Genomic DNA, 21,188 nt, shown 5'->3' on the forward strand with positions numbered 1-21,188 from the left:
CTGACCCGCGGATATACCCCCCGACCGAGAGCGAGTGGTTATCCTCTCGTCGGTGGACATCCTACGTGTCTCACGCTTATCGCTTACTCCGACCGACTTAGAGTTCACGCTTTAAGAATATTAGGGATTTCTTAGTAAGTAGGTAGAATCTAACGATAAGCGTATATATAAGATATCCCATTAGTATATGATCGATACTATACACGACTTAAAGCGTGAGAGAGGGAAGAGTGCGCCTTCTATGCGGGGAGTGTACTAGTAATAAGGATGCACTCCCTGGGTCGTATCTCTTAGCTGGTGGCCTAATTATTCTTCGATGTATTAGGCGTCCGTCCTTCCGATATTTAGCCGGATCCGTAACATAAACACGCTAGGTAGAAGACCTAGCAGCATTCAATTTTCGTATTAAATAGAGAGCAGGTAAGAAAAACCTCGCTAATGGCTTATCTAGAAGGCCTAATCATGAGCGAGTAATTTTAAGTGCTAATAAATAGGGCAATATACTGCATGAACTTATAGCCCTACGCTTAGAGCCTCCACCCGAATCGGGTGGAGACGGTGAAGTACCGATATCGATTAGCGCTGTTCGAATTGCGGTATTAACGAGAGCGCAGTCGTTACGAAAACTACATCTAAGAGACAGTGAATAGAACACTATTTTTAGCCCAATACCTTCTACTAGCGAAGTAGAGCTAGAATAGAAGAGCGATGAGTTAAATAAACTCATCGAGGACGGTCGCCTAGTAAATATAAGCTAGGCGACCCCTAAAAGAGAAAGAGCGCCGACTTTCTCACCCGAATTAGGTGAGAGAGCAAATTTAGAAGCTTAGATTCGGGAGGCGTAGAGTCTTAATCGGTTCGTGAACGCACGAATGTAAATAACCTCCGTAGATGAAGAGCATTAGACACTAGATTAAGCGGGAATAGTCCGACGAAATGGACTTATTTATATTCCCAATGATTTAACGATTAAGGCTAAGATCCTAAGGGTTAATCATAATGATCCTTAGGACGGGGGTCACTTTAGGCGAGCCAGAACGCTCGAAGTTATTCAGCGTTGTTATTGGTGGCCCAGGGTAAAGAGAGACGTTTACGAGTATATAGATACTTATAATATATACTAAAGAATGAAGGTTCTAAGACACAAGCCTTATGAAGAGCTAGTCCCTCTAGCTCCGCCGATGAAGCCCTAGTAAGATATTACCATAGACTTCATCGTAGAGCTACCACCGTCTAAGCATCGGAATAGCGTCTACGACGCGGTGCTAGTGGTAGTAGATAGGCACTTAAAAATGGTGCGTCTTATTCCATGTAAGTAAGACATAACGGCCTAGAAATTAGGGACGGTCTTAATTAATAAAGTCTTCTCGAGATATAGAATATCTAAAATAATTATAAGTAATAGAGACTCCCTATTTACGTCGAAGTATTAGGAGACGATGTACTATTATCTCACGGTTAAGAGAAAGCTATTAATCGCTTTTCATCTATAGATAGACGGATAAATAGAGCGGCTAAATTAAGTGCTTAAATACTACTTAAGATACTATCTAAATGACGAATAAAGCAACTAAACTAAACTACTTAGTAGTGTAGAATGGGCTATCAATAATAGCCGAAATAGTACGATTAATGCTATACCGTTCTAGATAGTATATAACTATAAACTCAGTATGAAAAGAAATCTTAAAGGTCCTTATCCACCCGAATTAGATAGAAAGGAACCGCTCTTAATTCATAAGAGAGCAAGACAAAATACTAAGGAGATTTTAGCTATACGAGCTTATTTACGAGAATCCTAGTAAAGAACGTAAGAAAAGATTAAGAGCTACTATAATTAGCACCGCAAGAATATAGAATTTATAGCGGACGATCTAGTTATACTCTCAACGAAAAACATTAAGTTACGTAAAGCTAGTAAGAAACTCTCTAATAAGTATATAGGGCCTTTCCACGTTAAATAACGAATAAATAAAAATATCTATTAACTTACTCTATCTAAGCGTTATAAACGAATTCATTTAATATTTTACGTTTCACTTCTTTAGGCTTATTATTAACGCTAAGGAACTCTTCCTTCTCCACCTATTAATGTAGATGAAGAGGAAGAGTTCGATATAGAATAGATTCTAGACGCTTAAGGAAAGGAAGTAAGACGACGTTAGTTAGTTAAATAGCTAGGGTGAGGCTATAAATACAATATATAGGAACCTAGAAAATACTTCATCGGTGCCCTTATACGAAAAATGATTAGAGAGTTCGACGAAAAGTACGGCGTACGTACTTAATGAGAAATATCTCTCACCTAAATCGAGTAGAGATATACTTAGTTTTACTATAAAGAGCTACTTATAACCTGCGCTACGTAAAGACGATACTCTTATAGGTCGTTTTAGGGGTCCCGACCTACTCCTAAGGATAAGTATTACTCTACTATCCATATATATCCTATATTTTAGGGAGGTCCCGACCTACCTCCTAAGAACAATATTACCCTACTATTCACTTATATTCTATGTAGCTCTAATATTAATACTATAAACGAGAAGAACGACGTCGTCTAGAGACATCGTTATCCTAGCGGCTATAGGCCTAGAGACGTTCTTAATTTATATATTCGACCTATATTTTAGGGCCGCGAAGAGTAGCTAACTATACGTCCGGTACTCTTTAACGAGCGCGGACGGCGGTAGCGAAAGAGAAGGAAGAGATAATAGCCTTCTTTAAGATCGGCGAAGCCGGAGAAAAGAAGAGAGAAGAGAAGGAGTCACTAAAATAACTAGTACTCTAATCTATTTCACTATTAGTAATTTCTCACTCGAATCGAATAGAAAGAATAAGTATATCGAAACTCGAGCTAAAATCCTTCTCATCGTTATTAACGAAGATAGAAGGGGCCGGGAGAGAGGGAGCTACTATTCTAATTAGTATTATTTCTTCACCTCTTAATATCACTAATAAAAGGTGAAAACGTTCATTAGAACGTCTAGTAAATGCTAAACCTCTCTAAGATCGGAGAGATCGGCATCGCCGCTAACCTTATAAGCACGATTAGCTTTTCGAAACATAGACTTAAGCCTCTATACTTAGAACTTAAACTATTCCCTAAAATAGATGTTAGTGATTCATTATCCGAATCGGATGAGAAACATCTATATCTAATTAGCTAAAATAGCCGAACCACTGCTAGCAACGAAAATTACTCTCTCGATGAGAGCTTAGAGGGCACGATAATCTATCTATAGATTAACGAGGATCTAATTTATTTAGTATACTATTAACCTTAGCTAAATTCTCACTCACGGCAACGTAGCTAGCGCTAGGCCGGGAATAAGAGCAAAATCTATACGACTTAGACTAAGTTTAGTCGTAGAGTAAGGCAGAAAAAACTAACTTCGAGCTAGGAGTAGACGGAGGATCCGTAAAACCGCGGAAAGCGCTTCTTTCGTTAGTACGCTATTATTATTCTAATATTGTAGAACTCACAATTCTTACTAATAAGGCTGGCACCACAGCCTAACTAGGACTAAGTGTTTAGCCGGACTTCCTCGTACGTAAGAGGCTATATATATATTAGCAGCGTCTCTCACCCGAGTGAGGTAAGTAATACTTATATATCTTATAGTTAATCTAAACGAGGAAGAAAGAGACGAAGAAGACCATAGTAAAGGGCTTAAGAACTAAAGTAAAGACTAAAGTGAATTAAATCTCATCTATATTACTGCAATAATATAAAACGGCTATCTCACCTAAATCGGGTAGAAATTTAATCACTTACTATTATTAGTGAATGGCTATTTAACTATTATATCATTATCTTCGTCATTAATAATTAAGACGGCCTATCCATACGATGAATTAAGGCTATCTTCATACTCGCAGCGACTCGAGGGCGAGCCGCTTTTTAGAGGGGGGGCAACTATCACGAACTCACCGTTGTCCCTAAGTACTCTACGCCCTTCACCCGAATCGGGTGGACGGTATAGAAAGAAAAGGAAAGAATAAGGCAAAGGACGGTTAAGGTATAAGGCTATCGGTTAACGCTGCCTTACCCTTTTCACGTGACAGAAAGAGGGGAAGCTATAAGAGTCTCCTCTCACCTGAATCGGCTGAGAGAGAACTCTTCCTTTTTCTCAAGCGTTGAGTCGTTGTCAATAGGGCTACGTGAATAGAATAAGGTATTCAGCTACTCCAATTCCTTTGTACCTACTGCGTTGCGTAGGTCCCTGATACATAGGCAGGGAAGCTTGACGAACTAGTCCCCGTACAAAGATATTCTAGAATACATTAAAGCCGCGTCCACCTATCATCTAGAGCTCAGCGCGATGACACGACAACCTCCCGATCTGCGGGCTTCAGCGACTCAGATGCTTGTGAGAGTCTTTCATGGTGAAGAGCTGAGCATACCTCGGCGTCAAGTTGGGACAATCCCGGACCCCGGAAGCGCGCCAGAAGCTTCACAGGCTTCAGAACAGCACAATTTGGGCCCAAAACTGCAAAGCCCATCACTCAAAGCCCTTGCACCCGGGGTCGATAATCTAAAACCGGTCGACAAAGCGCTACCTAAACTTATGCCCAAGGACAACGTGGCTCGACGAGTCATTCGTACGAGATTGGCAGAAAATAAACGACGATGGGATCCTTTGGGGCCAAGGCGGTTTACTTAACGGAATCACTCCCCCATAAGCTCGGTGATGTGGCACGAGAACCAGAGTTCACGACCGATGAATCGGTTCAAATCAGTTTATTTATTATTTGGTACCTGATGTCACCTTCGCGAACACAGGATCAACTGTGGAGTGGATCGATGCCTCGCTCCTCTGGGATACAAATATGTATCGATATAGTGTGCTGTGTGTCGCCAGTTTCTTCTTTCCCAAACCTCTTGGTAGATTACGCAACCCCTTGTCACTTTATAGACGCCAGACCTTGACCCGGAGAATCAATTCTGCTTGTCGAGCAAGTTTGGATGTAATAGCATCGATTGGTCTAGCCTTAAGAAGATGCGCGAGGCACAGATGGGGAGGGAAAACAATCATGACGATCTACCGTGTTGAAAAAGAGTTCGCGACCCGCTAGCTTTTCAGGAGACCAAGTTTTCTGGCATATTACCCGAACTTTGGACATCCTCGCAACGGCTACTCAATGGCGTCGTGCGGGGACGGTAGTGTTGGAGGATGGAATCTGAGAAGGGTAGCAGGGAATTCTTTGTCAGAAAAGCATTGCCAAACCTTTTATTTTCGTGGCCACTTCTGTGTATCCTCTTTGTTCCTGAATTGTAATAACCAAATGGGAAGGGTCGAAATAAAGTTATAAGCGAGGCTAGGTACATAAGTACCTCGTATATCTGCGATTAATTCTGGGTGACTAGCGGGCTAGCGGGCTAGCGGGCTAGGTACTTTGAGTACGCGCCTCACCGCATAATTACCTTTGCTGAAGTCAGAGTACCACGTGATTAGCTACCTCGGCACCGGGGTGCCTCCATTCATCCGATTCCCTTCCGCTGGGCAGACCTTGGGAGAACCATCTCCTCATCCCTTGCCAGGCCTGCTGTCTTCAGCTCTCCAATCCGTCCTGATATTGTCTCGATCCCCAAAAAGGTGAGCTATTACACAACAGCCAGATCAGGATTATACACACCAGAATGGCCAGGAACAAATGACATTACTGGATTTGTCGTGATCGAGAAGCAATTGCCGCGCGTGAGGTGGTAGCTTTCCTGAGTACTCGGTGCTCCGGACCTACCTCTCGTCCAAGTCCCGACATTCCTTTTCTTCTATAATCTGTCCTGTAGTGATGTAAGTCCAGGGAAACTCCTCCTGGTCCTTATCTTTGCCATACACGGTAATCCCGTCGAGACGCAGGAAACCTCAGTCCAAAGGAAAGGTGGCAAAGGCAATCAAAAAGGGACGACGACTTGACTATCGTCGTCCGACCTCTTTTACCAATTCGTCAAACCAACCAAGCGGGACTTCGAGCATGCTGTTGCAAAGAAGTCTTACACCATCCTCGACCTCTTTCTTCTCCACAGTTATAATGTTAATCAGCGTCTGGCGACCAGGTATCCCCCGTGTCCAGCGTATGTGAACTCCCGTGTGAACTGGGGTGGAACGAAGATCCTTGCTACCACATCCTGAGTCGCTCTCTGATTTCGAGCCGGCTAAATAGCTGCTCGAGAGAGGGGCTAATCTTAAAGCCCGCCGCAACTTCGACATCACCACTCTATCAATGGCGGCCGAGGGTGCTTCTCTCGAAGTCGTCCAGCTGCTCTTCGAATTCGGTGCCCCGGTCCATCCCGGACAGCCCCTCTATTATGTCGCACGCAATGATCGGCTACATGAGATCATCGCTTCTTCAGCTTCCTCTTGGAAAAGGGCGCAGACTGATATTCAGGGGACGACGGTGAGAATGCCTACATCTATACATGTGACTGGCCGGGTTTGACCTGATGTTCGCGGTATCCACATATTTTTCCACCCACTTTAAGATCCCTGTCCCCTAACGGTGCCGATACGGATAAACCATTCAGGTGGCGTCCCGCATTAGGGCGCAAAGTCTCGAGCATTCGGTGATGGACAATCGTGGTCAGAGGAGGAGAGTGAGGGCGGCTTATAGGGAGAGCCTCGAGCTGGAGCGAAGCATCTACATAAGGCAAGAACGGAGATCTGAGAGCTGTAGAGAGAGGAGGAAGAGGAATTGGAATAGAGGAAAGAAGGAAGGACAATCCCACCACAGTGAGCTCAATAGGAGAACAGTTTCATGCGCTGCTCCGTGGAGCAATAAAGCACTCCGATACATCTCGCTCAAAGTTGCCCATGCATATTCTGGCCCATGCACCAACTGTCCCTTTTGTTGGGCCATCAAGGGAGGAGGGTGTGTTGAAGCGCTCGGGATGGAATGCTGCCAGGTTCCTGAGGGGCCAATTTCCCCTTTCTCATGGAGTCTGGGGAATTAGCTGAGCATATCGCAACGCCATATTGCGTCGCCAACAAGGTTAAGTCCCGAACCTTGAGCGCATTTTGGGCCGAGGGAAGGTAACCAACCTGCCACAGACAAGAATGTGGAGGGACATCGAAGCATGGGATGATGAACATTAACCTGAACAAGAAGGTCTCGAGTCAGGTATGTCGCAGAGCGAAGCCAGTGGCTGGTCGTCAACAGGAGGTTGCAGACTCGCGGGACCCGGTTCGCATAGGAACGAGTGTGCATAATGCACGTAAGGTTAGCGAGGAGGCAAACTGTTGAGGGCTGCTTGGAACATGGCTTTCCCGTGGCGCGAACATCTTCCACATGTGAGCTTGTCATTGGGTTGGGAGATTGATAACTGACCACCCGGGTGACGATTGGAGCTTTGGTGAATCATCATCTGCATCTGCTTGCAGGTGCTGAAGTCAGGGTGTGCATGCACTGTTTCATCCTTTGTGACCTAGCAAATCGTACCTGAACAACACCACACAGCACCAACAGCAAGTTGGATGAGGTTTCCGCAGGTCATATCTGATAGACATAGTACTCGTCACTGACTGCTAGTATATCGATCGATAGCTGGAGATCGGCAATGCGATACCCCACCATGTCGACATCCTGGAAATTGGATTGAAGCCACAGAGCGGAGGTTGAGGTTGAGATGAGAAAAAGTTGGGGAGAATTTTAGCGATGGATGCCGAAAGACTCGCGGGCAGTGAGCCACCAAGATCAGTGGCCTAGAGGCTAAAGGGCTAAAGGCAAGGGGGCCGGAAGAAAAAGTTGCATCTTTAGCCAGGGGAGCAGGGGACGGCACTCCACCCTTGCGCCTTTCAAGTGCCTGGAATGCCTGGGTAATCGGTGTCTGGGTGTCTGGGTGCCTGAGTGCCTGACGATGATGCCGTTAGGCCCTACAGGTCACCCACAGTCACCCACAGGCACCCCTGGCCTGGTACTTGTGAGCTTCGGTAGCGACGCTACTGTACCGAGTACCTGCCCATTATCTCGCATCGGGGCTCGCGTGCCAATGACTATCACTTTACCACAGATCATACCAAGTACCTGAAGCCCTACCTAAGAAAGTACGTCTTGGCTTCCTCAACCTGGAGGCTTTACTCCGTACACCAAAAACAGTCTGTCGGCCCAGCATGCCCGCTTCTGCCTCGTATAGCCAACAAGGGCGACAAGCGAACCTCCACCATCATATTGTCCAATGCCATGTCGCTGCCCATGTGTCAATTCAACATCTCCGTCATCTGGATGCCTGTCTGTGGCCTGCTCTCCGGGCCTGGTCCCTGTCAGAATTTCTATCCACAATCCACCCATCCCACTTCAGGTTCAATTCCATTTTTTGCTCAACCTTGCCTGCTTCCGTTCAGACTTCCCGCCTGCAGCTCTGCCTGCCCAATCATGATCTCGACGTCTCAGGTCTTACAGCCGACTCTCAATGCATCAAGGGGATAGAACTTGCCGAACTGAAAAGCCCTTCACCCAGCATGCATCCCTGATTGAATGCATCGTCTACCCTCCTTGACCACATTCCACACTGACGGACGGACCTCCTCCCTCCAAATTCTTGTGGCGTTGAAGCCTAGCTTTGCCTCGAAAGATCCATGCGACGCAGGAGATCAGGCTGGAATTAATTTCACACATCAGCCAGAAACAGCTCCTGGAGAAAAAAGAGACCTGGGACGAATTTGTTCTGAACATAGGCGCGATATATCCATTGCTGCAACCCTCGCCGTCGACGGGAATAGTCTCAGTGAATCTTCAGTCAATGAGTAAGGAAGACGTCCTAGAAGAATATTGCTGTTCTGTCTATCATTCGGACCGATCTAACCATTTGATTTAGACATCGCCTTGCCATTTCGCAGTCTTCCATGATCGGCAGACCATTATCCGGGTCCCACAACGAAGACAAATATCCCTCCCGAGCCTGTTGTCGCTGGAGTTTCTTAAGTCGGACAAGAGGAGGTTGCCGCCTGCAAGATACAAGCAAAAGCAATCAGTCTGGACGTTGTGATAGGGGCCCCCTGAGCCAGCCATCACCGCGACCCGGCTCTTGATAACGAGACTGCCCAGACCGGAGTGACATAGCGGAGGCTTTCCTTCCAGAGACACTGAGTCTTGAAAGGGTTCACCTTCAAGTTGCAGAATATATAAGCAGGGACCGCGAAATACACCAACATTCTGGCGTCCTTCACCATGTCTTCAAATCAAAGGTCTTTAATGGGCCCTCCGGAAACGCCGAGCAGATATATGCAACAACAGTCCCCAAGCCTTTTTCCAACGCTGCAGCTCTCTCCAGATATGTACGCTCACCAGTTCCCGGCAGGGCCGGTCACGGCACCAATATATACAAGTCAAAGGCTCTTTTGGGACCCCTCTAACATGGACTTCAATAACCCTTCCTTGTCCGGTCAATATCAAGCCTCTTTTCAGTACAGCCCAGTGGCACTAAGCAGCTCGTTTAACTCTTCGTCCACAGTGGTACCTAACTTCGTTTCCCAAGACCCCTTGTTAGAGGAGCAGCCTTATGACTTGCCCAGCCTACCCCGTTCGGCGAGCTACTCCAATATCGACAGCTCTGCCTTTCCCGCGCCTTTCACTACCTCGCCCCGTGTGCTTCCACCACAAATGGAGAATCCAAGCATGTTTCTAAGCTCGCCAGCTCGCCGGTTTGGCACCTCTGACCAATTTTACGGTCACTTCGCGCAGAACCCTGTCCCCGAACGGCCGGCTTACGCACATCAGATCGAGGAATCCAGGCGGGAGGAGGAGATGAAGCGTATGCGGCGAGCGGAGATGAAGAAACCGTCAATCACCCGATCGGTAATGGAAGCCTTAAGACGGCCTGTCACTCCCAAAAAGGACAGCAGACCGGGTCTCAAGAGAAGCCTGACACATTCTGGAGTGAGGATCGATCGCAGCCTCAAACTCCAGACTCAGGGCAACCGTCAAGGACGTAACTCTCCCATACCCTTTGACCACAATCGGCAGCGTTCAGGGCGCTCATCTCCCCTCAAGCCGAATGCGGACCCCATATCGCGAATTCTCACCAGCAGTCGCAATCCCAAGCGGCCCTCTCTGTCGCTGGCAATTGACGAAAATGGCGTAGCCAAGACAGTCATGGTTGAAAATGCTGTAGATATGGACATTGATGAACCATCCGACAGCGGCGCCGAGTCGTTTGATGACGAAGACTTTAACATCCTCCACAGCCAATCGGACAGGCAATATGGCCATTCAAAGACCAGTTCCCGTTCTACCATGGCTTCGGCCAGCTCTGCGAGACAGTCATCTTATCAAGGCTCTACCTCGAGTGTTTCGCTTACCAGAGGAACCGATGGATATCATGGTCGAAAGCAACGACCCGTTCTTGGATCTACTATTGAAGACGACATATTAATGGAGGAAGAGCCGAGTGGCGATGCCCAACATGCGTTGCGAGCCATAATCCAAGATCGCTCTCGGTCCGCATCGGCACAAGGGGACAACCATAATCCAACCCAGCTGCATTCTTCTCCCCCCTTGCAGCAAGGCCAATATGCTTTGTATAACGCGTCGCCAACAACAATTACAGATCCAGATTTGGCGACCCCGAGCACCGACAGGGAAAGCCTTGCAAGCAACGTGAGCATACGGTGCCTGTGCAAGTCTTCCGTGCTTGACGGGTCGATGCCCATGATCCAATGGTAAGTTATGCGGCGCTCCGGTGGTCAAAATCGGCGATTGGTCTCCTCTATGACGGCATTGCATTTTACTGATGTGGCCTACTGCAGCGATTCGTGCACGAAGTGGCTGCACACTTCCTGTGCGGGCATCGATCATCGACGGAGGCCCGAGCCATATGTTTGCGCCTTCTGCACGCAAACCCCGGCGCGCCCGGGCCATAGCTCGCTGCGACCGTTAGCTTTGCCATTAACCGCAAGCCCGCTGGCACACAAGGTCAAGCGTCACCGGTGATGTTGAATATTTACGAATATTTACCATTCGCATTTGGAACCTTGGACTATGAAATTGTCATGGAATTGGGTCCTGTTGCATGTTCTTGAACGTCATCTATAGCTTGGATTCCACCCTGTGTTGAGAAAGTTTATGATATGTAGCGTCGCCGAAGCAAGGAGTGGAGGTTCCGAACACATATACCCCTGGCCATGTCTGATTTTGCGCTCTTTTGTCCGCAGCTATGAAACACAATTACCTGAATGCCAAATTAAAATGAACAGAAGTACGAATGGAATCCTGCAGAGGGGTTTTCGTTGTCGAGGGGGACTACAAATCTCCCTGGCTTGTTTTGCAAAGCAGCCATCTAGTTGAAAGAATGTCCGAGCCCAGGTGACACGACAAGTTCGTCCCGACTGGCATGTCTTAGATAGCTTTGGTCATTCTCCTTGACTGAACTGGAGCCCTCCATTCTGCTATTAAAAGTGCGTGGCCACGGTCGGGAGGCTCTGGTCTGACTGACATCGATCGTGTTATCCGTGCCCTCCTTCAACAGCAGCTATGCGAGCCAGCGCAATCGCGGTGCTTTTCCTAGCATCGACTTCTTCGGCTTCTTTCCTTGGCCTTCTCGCGAGGGCGAACAGACTTTGTCCAGCGGTCGTTGATACCATTACCGTCCCATCGACCATGAGTGTTACCCTTCCCCCAGTCACCGTCACCGGTACTCCAAGCCTTCCTGTGGCCACGCCAGCCGCTCTGGCAGCTGCTGGATGCCTGAGTGACGCCCAAGCAACAAGCATAGTCAGTGCGTGGAAGACCATCCTCACCTCGCCAGATCGAGCAAGCGCGAGCGCAACGGCCCAAACACTGATTGCGGACGAGTTCCTGGAAACAAGCGATGCGATCAATTCTCTGGCCGGAAATTCGGTACGTTTTCGCGACATCGTGTCTCTCTCTTTTTCCTTTGGGAATTCGCCACGCGGTGATCAACTCTGACATGAGAGTAGTTGGGCAACGCCACTTTCGATGGCAAGGACGGCTTCATCGCTGCCGTGCTGCAGAATTTACCCGTCCCGCTGCTGACCACGCTGGACATCTTTCACGACTGCAGTCGGATTGCGTTCTACTGGGCTGCCAGCGGAGTAGGTTCAGCACTCGAGGACGTCCGGGGCGTCGACCTGCTGTATGTTACAGAGGACCTGTCGCAGATCAACATGGCCATGGTCGAGTTCAACAGTCTTGCGTGGGGGAAGGATGTGGGGTGGCAGATTGTGAGGGCGAACGGAACAAAGTATTGAACAATAGAAAGTAACCATGCAGCCGGTGTACGACGCGAGAACCGTGGTGATATTTGGACATGGGAGCACGACTTCAGGACCACTCACTGGTCTGCCGTTTTGATTCAAGTCACGCCCCCGGTTTGGTATAATAGGAAAAAGGGTCGCAATCCAGGCTTCTAGGCCCTTTGCGCAAGTTGCTTAAGTAGTTGGGTCACTGGTGGTCATTGCGCCTGCATCCACATACCTGGGTAGAGTCGGTCAGGCCGCCTAGTTAGGTGAAGGGTGGTGAGGGAGCTCTGCACCCTGCAGGAGGCAAGTCAAGGAATCCCGAGGCCTCAGGCAACAGGAATCCAATCCCGCTCATTCGCAGGTGAAAAGAGAAAAAGAGGGGCGGCGTGGTGTGCGTGGGCTTGTGTGGTGCTTGGTCCTTCATTACTCCAGGGTATTTGTAGGTCAGTTCAGTTCAGGTCAGTCTTGAGGTCTGGATTGTGGAGGTCTTGAGTCTTGCCGTCTTCTCCCTCCTCTTCTTCCTTCATTTTTGCTCACACCACCGTCTCCCTCTCTTCCTGCACCCGCCACCGCAAGACTCGAGGTCAGAACAAAAGACGAGACACCGCCTGACTCGCCCTCCATCCTCATTGCAAGTCCTTGCCCTGTCGCCCTCCAGTCTCCACACGGCAAGACGGGACTCTTGCAAGTGGCACCTGGCCCGCCTCATCGTCTCAGTCTGGGCCTGGATTGGCTTACACATACACTATTACGAGACTTACTACACCAAACCGCCTCGTCAGGCGGATCCACTGTGGTGCGTGCTGCTTCCCTCGATGCAGCTGACCGCATTAAAGATAGCCTGCCGAGAGCCCTGGCTGCCACATGCCAACAGCCATAAGCACACCATCTTCCGATTCCTCTGCTTTTTATATGTCTCCAGCTCACGCATCTTCACGTCCAGTCCCCGTCTCGTCGAGCCTCGAGTTCGTCACCCATCAGGCTCGCCAACATGGCCACCGCTACCGTCACCGAGTTCATCACGAAGACGGTCAATGCCACGGCAGCGACAAGCACCGCCAGCTCTCGCGCAACCCCCCAAGGCGGTGTCTTTGAAGGCCTCAATCCTACCCATTATGACCCCAAGAACCCCATTACTCTCTTCATAATCCAGGCCGCCATAGTCATTATCCTCACACGCATCATACATGTGCCTCTGGCCTACCTTCGCCAGCCTCGAGTGATCGCCGAGGTCATCACTGGCATCCTCCTCGGCCCTTCCGTCATGGGGAGGATTCCCGGATTCACCAATGCCATCTTCCCCCCCAGTTCCATGCCGGCCTTTACTCTGGCTGCCAACCTCGGACTGGTGCTGTTCTTGTTTCTGGTCGGCTTGGAAGTCGATTTGCGATTTCTCGCCAGCAACTGGCGCATCGCCCTGAGTGTGGGTGCTCTTGGAATGGCTCTCCCTTTCGGGCTGGGTTGTGGTATTGCGTGGGGCCTGTACCGCGATTTCCGAAGTGATGCTGGGCTGGCTCCCATCAGCTTTGGCGTTTACATGCTCTTTATCGGTGTGGCCATGGCAATCACCGTATGTCCCCCTTGTTCTCATGCCGGCCTTTATCTCTTACCAAGCCCAGGCGTTTCCCGTCCTCTGCCGTATTTTGACAACATTGAAACTGCTGAGCACCCCGGTTGGGGTTATTGTCCTGTCGGCAGGAGTCGGCAACGATGTTGTCGGTTGGATATTACTTGCTCTGTGTGTTGCTCTCGTTAATTCTGGCGCTGGCCTTACCGCTTTATGGATTCTCCTTGTCGCTGTCGGCTACACCCTGTTCTTGGTCTTCGCCTTCCGCCCCGTCGTCATGTGGTTCCTGCGAAAGACAGGAAGTCTGGCCAATGGTCCAACTCAAACGGTAGTCGCATTGACAATCCTCCTCGTCCTTGCCTCTGCTTTCTTCACCGGGATTATCGGGATTCATCCCATTTTTGGTGCCTTCGTCATCGGTCTAATGTTACCCCACGAAGGGGGCTTCGCCGTCAAACTTACCGAAAAGATTGAAGATCTCGTCGGCGTTTTGTTCCTTCCCCTCTATTTCGCACTGTCTGGCTTGAGCACCAATCTGGGCCTTCTCAACAACGGCCTGACATGGGGCTATGTGATCGGTGTGTGCGCAATCGCCTTCATTGGGAAGATTGCTGGCGGGACCGTAGCGGCCAGACTGAATGGCCTGGTATGGCGAGAATCATTCACGATTGGCGTTTTGATGTCTTGCAAAGGTTTGGTCGAGTTGATCGTCCTTAACATTGGACTACAGGCCAAAATCCTCAGCACCCGTACATTCACCATCTTCGTTGTCATGGCCCTCATCACCACGTTTGCTACAACTCCACTGACAACGTGGCTATACCCGCCTTGGTATCAACGGAAGTTGGAGCTTTGGAAGCAGGGTAAGATCGACTGGGACGGAAATCCCCTTCGCCCCGACACCGACACGGAATCTACCAGCGACGCAGACATTCTTCGCAAGACCAACGTTGCCAAGAGGGTCTTGGTGTATCTCCGCCTCGACGGCCTCCCCAGCCTGTTCACCATGGTTTCCCTCTTTTCCCACAAACCCGAGGAGGAAGCTGTCGAGCCTCAGAACCAGGCTCCAAACTATGAGCCGTTGATGAACAACCCACAAGCACTCAGCTCAGTAGTCAGTCTTCGCCGCCCTCTTCAAGTGCACGGGCTTCGTCTCATGGAACTCACGGAACGAGAGTCCAGCGTCATGCGCGTAGCCGAGATTGAAGAATTTGCCGGGCGGGACCCCGTCATTAAGGCATTCGGTACGTTTGGGCAATCGTGTGATATCGCAGTGGGAGGACAAATTGCTGTGGTGCCTGATCACAGCTTCTCGGGCACGTTGTTATCTCGCGCGAGGGATCTCAAGAGTGATCTTGTGCTGGTCCCTTGGTCCGAGACTGGGACAATGTCCGAGTACCCTAGCTTGTTCGATGCAAAGCCGGGCGATCCGCTGGCGAACAAACAATTTGCGACACTTGCGGCAGAGATTTTTGAGAAAGCAAGAACCAGTTGCCACGTTGGTGTCATTCTTGACAAGACAGTCCTTTGCACGCCATTCGGTGCTTCGAAGATTGACTCGCCAGTCGCCGAACGACCGACCCGACAACTAAACAGAACTTTCACCGGAGTGAGTCTTGCGGATCAGATGAACTCGACAGTGCACTTTAAGTTGGCCGATAGTGGACGTTCCCGTCTCTTCGTCCTCTACCAAGGTGATAGTGAGGATGATCTTTTTGCGGTGCGGCTCGGTCTGCAGCTAGCCAAGAATAAGAAGGTAGATCTGAAGATTCTGAACGCCAGAGCCGGCCGTGGCGACTCGGACACTGTCCACCAAGACGCAGACACCGACCACGACAATAAGATGGCCGCCATATCGAAGGTCCATACTCTCCGGACACCCCTCGATTTTGAATTTGACACCCTCCGGTCAAGCATTCTGGATTTTGGCTTCGGCGAAAGAGCGACGGTCGTGGACGTGCACTTGTCAGGTCTGGATGCAGTGGTGGCGGCGATATCCGAGCCTAGCCCGGCGGAAACGTTGGTCATTATCGGCAGAGGCACTTTCCATCCCACGACCAACCCCCCGGTCAATGCTGGCGCAGGCGAGTCGTCAATGTCTAGTTCGATGGCCATGACAGGCGTCGCCGGACCGAGTTCTGCGCGCGAGGAGGGTCGCGCCTTGGGACCGCTGGCGACGCAGCTTGTCAAAGTCATCAGGGAGAGGCAGCTCCAGGCTGGGTTACTGGTTGTTCAGGCCCGGAGAGAGCATGCGGCTGACGCCCCTGACGCGTTCGGAGGGTTCGGTGCACCGCCGAACCCACTGGACGTGAGAGATCTGAAAGGAACAGCGTTGGCCAAGAAGATGAGCGCCTTGAGTGACGATGACTAGGTGGCGTTGTCCTCCTCCCACACCGAACCACCAGGGAGCGCTCCTCCCTCCCGAACATGTTTCCTGAGCCTACACAGCACGATTTGGGGCATATATTCAGGAACATATATAAATATACATACGCAGCCAGCTAATCCATGACGCCAGTCAGTCAGTCAGTCAGTCAGTCAGCTTTTAAACGAGTCAATGACACTTGGGGACACACAGTCACAGACGAGGCGTGTCGGGATCTCCATAGGCTGGATGCATATTGGGGAAGGGGAAACCAGATGATATAATATTTGGGCAGCGAACATGGCCCCCGACTAGATCAGATCAGGTCAGGTCAAATCTTGACTCAAGTGAATCAATGAACCAATAAACGAGAATCAGGGATAGAAAACTAACCATGTAGCCACCTGCCTCTGTCTATCTGCCCATCGAGCCATATACATGTCCATCCATCTATCTTCTGGGCGGATGGCGGGGATGCAACCTACGTAGGCTCGCACACACACAGGGAGAGAAAAAGGGGAAAGCAGGAGGGAGGGAGTGAGGGAGGGAAAGAGGAGGACCAACATAACGTAAGAAGACCTTTTGGAAAGGAGACGAAATATCGACGTAGATGATTTTCATTGCTCGTTGCGGGAATTAGCCTTACCCTGTACGGAGGTAGATAGCTACGTAGGTGGTTCGGTTCCGTGAAACACATACGTTTGCTGGTGGTGTAGTTGTGTAAGCTCCCTCTCTCACTTGCTCGGGTTTCATGGATGGATAGGACAGATGAATGGACGGATGGATTAGATGGAAGATCGCTTGCCAAATCTCCCGTAAAAGTCATGAGCCATGATGCTGAGTTCCGACACACTCACACAGAAAGAATCCTCATTCTCCCACGCTGACTTGTTGAGGCCTTCATTCCCCAAGACACCTCACTTCGTCGTGGACCATCCCCTATCTCCTGTCGACGATAGATCAAGGAGGTTAGACTAGACCACATCGGACTCCGTCGGGTCCTTGCGCTTCGCTTCCCACTAATGACCCTTACTCTACTCTACCGTCCCACGCGGATAACACCTGCAGCAATCAACTTCTGGATCTTTGACCGGATTCCTGGATTCTTCATGTGTTCGTTTAATGCCGCCGGGTCGGATTTAGCTTGTTGCAGGATCGATTGCAGGACCGGGTCGGAGAGGATTTGCACTGTACGAGGGAGACGGGTTAGTCACCAATCCTGAAATTCGGCGGGCGGGCCCCCGGGGGCAGTGAACGGTGAATGGGTTAAACGGAAACAGCGACGGGATCAGGGCACTTACTGATTTCAGGGTCTTTCTGAATCCTCGCACTGGTCTCCTCTTCCGTCTCCCCTTGTCGAGCAGCATACATTGCTTCCAAGGCCTTGGCCTGCTGCTGTTCAATCTCTCTGGCGTTCTTACCGCCTTCATCATGCTCCATGGCCTCCGTACACACATCCAAACACTTGTTGTATTCCTTCATGCCGAATAACGCTTGGGCTTTGCGAAGGTATGCTTTTATGAATTTCGGATCCCGCTTAATGGCCTCGTCGCAGTCTTGGATGGCCGTCGGGAAGGCAAGGAGTTTGATGAGTGCGGCCGCGCGGTTGGAGTAGCCTCGTGGGTCATCTGGCGCTCGCTTGGTAAGCTCGGTGTAGGCTTCGACAGCGCCGGGCCAGTCTCCCTCTTTGAACTTTTCGGCTCCCAAAAGGCGGGCTTCTTCTGCCTTTTCTGGGTCGATGTATGCGTCCTTTTCAGCTTTGATCTGTGCCCTCTCGGCGGCCTTGAGCTTCGCTAAGATGTCGGCCGTGCGGTGTTCGGTGAGAGATTTTTGGTAGTTGGTAATGGCTTTTGGTAAGTCACCCATTTTCTCATAAGCAGATCCGATTCGGCCAAACGCTTTGGCGATGATCTTGAAGTCGGCGAGCATGGAACGACCCTCCTCAACTGCCTTCTCGCAGGCTTCAATGCATCCCTGATAGTCGCCCTTCTCGAATTTGGCGGCGCCAAGGTTGGTCAGGTAGGTGATGTCCTTGTGCAGGTCCCAGGCCTTGGAGTAGTGTTCGATGGCTTCGTCGAATTTTCGTTTCTTGTAATTTTCTGTCCCAAGTTTCTTTTCGTTCTCGGCTTCTTCTTTAGCCTTCTTCGCAGCAATGGCATCTTCGTCTTCAGGCTCTGGCTCTGGTTCCGGTTCAGGTGCCTTCTTCTCGGGTTGACGCGGAGGATTGGACCGAGGGCGAGCATCCGGCATGGGGACATCCTCCTCTTCCGTGGCTCTGTCAGCGCCAGAGGGACCTCCTTCCGGCGGCATCCCCATCTGCATGTCGACACCCAACAGCACGCCCATGACCTCGAGGAATCTCGGATCTGCAAGTTCCTGGCCCATCTCTTGAGGGTTCTTGGCCAGTCGCTGCAACTTGGCCATGAATTGAGGATCTGCAAGGTATTTGGACGTTTTTGGATTGCTTGCGAGCTTCTGAATGAGTTGAGGATCATTGAACATGTTTCCCAAACCACCCATATCAGCACCGTCCGCACGTGCTTCGGCCTCAATGGCTCTGTTGACGGCCTCCAGGCCTTGCCGGGCCTGGGCGTTTGAAGGCTCAAGCTTTAGCGCCTCTTCAAATGCATCCTTTGCACCGACAAGGTCACCCAGACCATGCTGGGCAGCTCCTTTCCGACCCCAGCCTTTTGCCCAATCAGGCTTGAGCTCTGTAGTCTTGTTTGCATCCTCGAGGGCTTTGGTGTACTCTTTGATGGAAGCGTATGCGCCGGAGCGGTTGGAGTAGAGGACGTGGTTTGTGGGATCTAGTTCAATGGCTTGGGAGAATTTTTCGCTGGTAATAGGAGTTAGCAGAATGTCCAGACGCATGTTGCGGGCTGAACTCTCACATGGCAGTCGTGAAGTCTTTGGCCGCAAATGCTTTGTTGCCCTCAGCCTTTAGAGCGTCGGCCATGGTCAGGAAGTATTTGAGGTAGTCAAACTGGGCGAGATGAAGGGAAATGGAGTGAAGCACAGAGTGACAATAGAATACAGCGGTTGCAAGAGAATAAGGCTGTCGTCGTTCACAAGATGGACTGAGCCTGAAAATGAATTGGAGAAACCGACAGCCTGATGTACTTGTACTAGTTGGATCAAGTGCGGGCAGGCGAACGGACTTGCTAGAAAATTCGGTGCACGGGCCACCGAGGAAGAAGAGCAAAGGGGCCTCAGGTGAGGTGTCGAGAAGGCTGGAGGCCTAGAAGCCTGCGATGCACGAGGCTGCGCAGCCTGATGGAAGCCTCTGCAAAACCCCACTATTCGATGTCGCATCTCCTGCGCCAAAATTTCTCAGAATCCATTCTTCACACACAACTCCATCCTCAGTTCCCACTTTTCACACGCTTCCAATTGACTCAATTACAAAATTTCTCCTGGCATGTTGCGGTGACATCCTTCCATCCATCTTGTTCCATCATTCCTCTTGCTCACATGGTCAGCAGCCTCTCTGCTTGACCCATCATGTACACAGATCTCTACCCCCATCGGTAGCACACCCCCCTAAGCCATTGCTTCAAGATGGCGCCTCCCAAGAACACCACCACCTCCTCGGGCCCCGGTCCTTCGACGACCGCCCCTGTTCGACATCCCACTGCTGATGCTCTTTATGCCTGGTGCTGTTCCAAATACGCATATGGCTACGTCTTCTCCCAAGCCGAACTGTTGGGTGCCGGCGTCATCCCCAACCAAGATCTCCAAATCCTTCTATCCTCCGTCGAATACCTCACCAAAAATGCGCTCTTCAAAGTGCACGATAGGGCGGGCGGTGGCATAGGCTGGGAGTTGGTAGACCCAGAAACAGCAAGAGAGTAATGCCACACCACACCAAACTCGCAGTATCTGCTTAAGTCCTGACTGTCCTATTCTACAGCTATTCCAACCTCAGTCGCAATGAGCAAATCGTCTTGCAGGTCATCGACGGCGCAAAGACCTCGGGAATGTGGACAAAACAGATCCAGTCCAAGACCGCTCTCCACACTAACATTGTGGAGAAGGTCTTCAGGGTTCTGGAGGGAAGAGGGCTGATCAAGCAGATGAAAAGTGTCACCCATCCGCAGCGGAAGATGTACATCCTGGCCAGCTTGACTCCTTCCGAGGATGCAACCGGCGGCTCTTGGTTCTCCGAAGGTCGTCTTGATATCGGTCTGATAGAAACCATCTCCACCGTCATCGAGCATTATGTTTCTACTAAAAGCTGGCAAGAAATCAAGCCTGATGATGTGGAAGAAGGCCCAGGCCAGAAACGCAAGCGTCCTGGTAGCAGCTTTGAAGAGCACGGAGATGACAGGGCCAAACTGGCCAAGACTGGCGAGGGACAGAACAATAAAGCCAGGACTTCCAAGCACCAAATTTCCTCTCAGAAATCCTACAAACCCTTTGGCCCTGGCTACAAGGCCTATCCCACCCTTGAAGACATAACTCGGCATATCATCAACATCAAAGTCACGGGCTCCATTCTTCCCCAAAACGCCGTCGCACAACTCCTGCAGGTAATGGTCTACGATGATCGCCTCTTCAAACTCCATCGTCCCCCCGTTGGCAACGAACTCCCTGACGACCACGTCAACAACACCGTCACCATGTACCGCTGCTTTAAAACCCCTCAGGACCTAATAGAAGAGCATCAGCTTTACAAGCGGAAAGTAAGCGATCACGACTACGTGAGGAAAGCCGCGTATCGACAGGAAGAGTTGGAGAGATTGGGAGTGGGAGGGTCGAGCGAAGTGCCTTGTTTGAGATGTCCTTCGTTTGACATCTGCGGCGATGGTGGACCGGTGAATGTGGCTACCTGCAAGTATTTTGATGAGTGGTATGATAAACTTGAAGAAGCGGATAGGGAGGAGGAAGAGAAAGAGAAGGCGAAAGAGAAGGTCAAGGATCGAGATAAGGGGCCAATGGACAAGGGCAAGGCGAAAGGCAAGGAACACGCGACGGTCAACGGCGATCGAGGGCCGCGTGTTGACATTGAGCTGGAGCTGGAGCCTTCGTAGCACAAAGCTGTTTCTTTCTGGCTTTCCTT

The 21,188-nt window shown here is 50.2% G+C and overlaps 6 protein-coding genes across 6 annotated transcripts; 5 read left to right on the forward strand and 1 right to left on the reverse strand.

The window, feature by feature from the left end:
- Window positions 1-4,325: 4,325 nt before the first annotated feature.
- Window positions 4,326-4,667, forward strand: Z519_12350 (uncharacterized protein; the record flags this gene model as incomplete). The annotated part of the gene is made up of 1 exon (XM_016770056.1): window positions 4,326-4,667. The coding sequence occupies one exon, from the start codon at window positions 4,326-4,328 to the stop codon at window positions 4,665-4,667; it is 342 nt and encodes a 113-aa protein (XP_016613722.1).
- A 4,687-nt stretch (window positions 4,668-9,354) lies between these two features.
- Window positions 9,355-10,929, forward strand: Z519_12351 (uncharacterized protein; the record flags this gene model as incomplete). Its single annotated transcript, XM_016770057.1, has 2 exons — window positions 9,355-10,658; window positions 10,746-10,929. 2 exons carry the CDS (start codon window positions 9,355-9,357, stop codon window positions 10,927-10,929), a joined length of 1,488 nt encoding a protein of 495 aa, XP_016613723.1.
- Window positions 10,930-11,595: 666 nt separating this feature from the next.
- On the forward strand, window positions 11,596-12,206 carry Z519_12352 (uncharacterized protein; the record flags this gene model as incomplete). Its single annotated transcript, XM_016770058.1, has 2 exons — window positions 11,596-11,835; window positions 11,916-12,206. The coding sequence occupies 2 exons, from the start codon at window positions 11,596-11,598 to the stop codon at window positions 12,204-12,206; spliced, it is 531 nt and encodes a 176-aa protein (XP_016613724.1).
- A 982-nt stretch (window positions 12,207-13,188) lies between these two features.
- On the forward strand, window positions 13,189-16,135 carry Z519_12353 (uncharacterized protein; the record flags this gene model as incomplete). Its single annotated transcript, XM_016770059.1, has 2 exons — window positions 13,189-13,767; window positions 13,817-16,135. 2 exons carry the CDS (start codon window positions 13,189-13,191, stop codon window positions 16,133-16,135), a joined length of 2,898 nt encoding a protein of 965 aa, XP_016613725.1.
- A 1,033-nt stretch (window positions 16,136-17,168) lies between these two features.
- Z519_12354 (uncharacterized protein) lies at window positions 17,169-19,085 on the reverse strand (the record flags this gene model as incomplete). The annotated part of the gene is made up of 3 exons (XM_016770060.1): window positions 17,169-17,317; window positions 17,431-18,965; window positions 19,021-19,085. The coding sequence occupies 3 exons, from the start codon at window positions 19,083-19,085 to the stop codon at window positions 17,169-17,171; spliced, it is 1,749 nt and encodes a 582-aa protein (XP_016613726.1).
- Window positions 19,086-19,687: 602 nt separating this feature from the next.
- Window positions 19,688-21,159, forward strand: Z519_12355 (uncharacterized protein; the record flags this gene model as incomplete). Its single annotated transcript, XM_016770061.1, has 2 exons — window positions 19,688-19,977; window positions 20,040-21,159. 2 exons carry the CDS (start codon window positions 19,688-19,690, stop codon window positions 21,157-21,159), a joined length of 1,410 nt encoding a protein of 469 aa, XP_016613727.1.
- Window positions 21,160-21,188: the final 29 nt, after the last annotated feature.

The sequence above is a fragment of the Cladophialophora bantiana genome (genome assembly GCF_000835475.1).
Source record: "Cladophialophora bantiana CBS 173.52 unplaced genomic scaffold supercont1.28, whole genome shotgun sequence".
NCBI classification, from domain to species: Eukaryota; Fungi; Ascomycota; class Eurotiomycetes; order Chaetothyriales; family Herpotrichiellaceae; genus Cladophialophora; species Cladophialophora bantiana.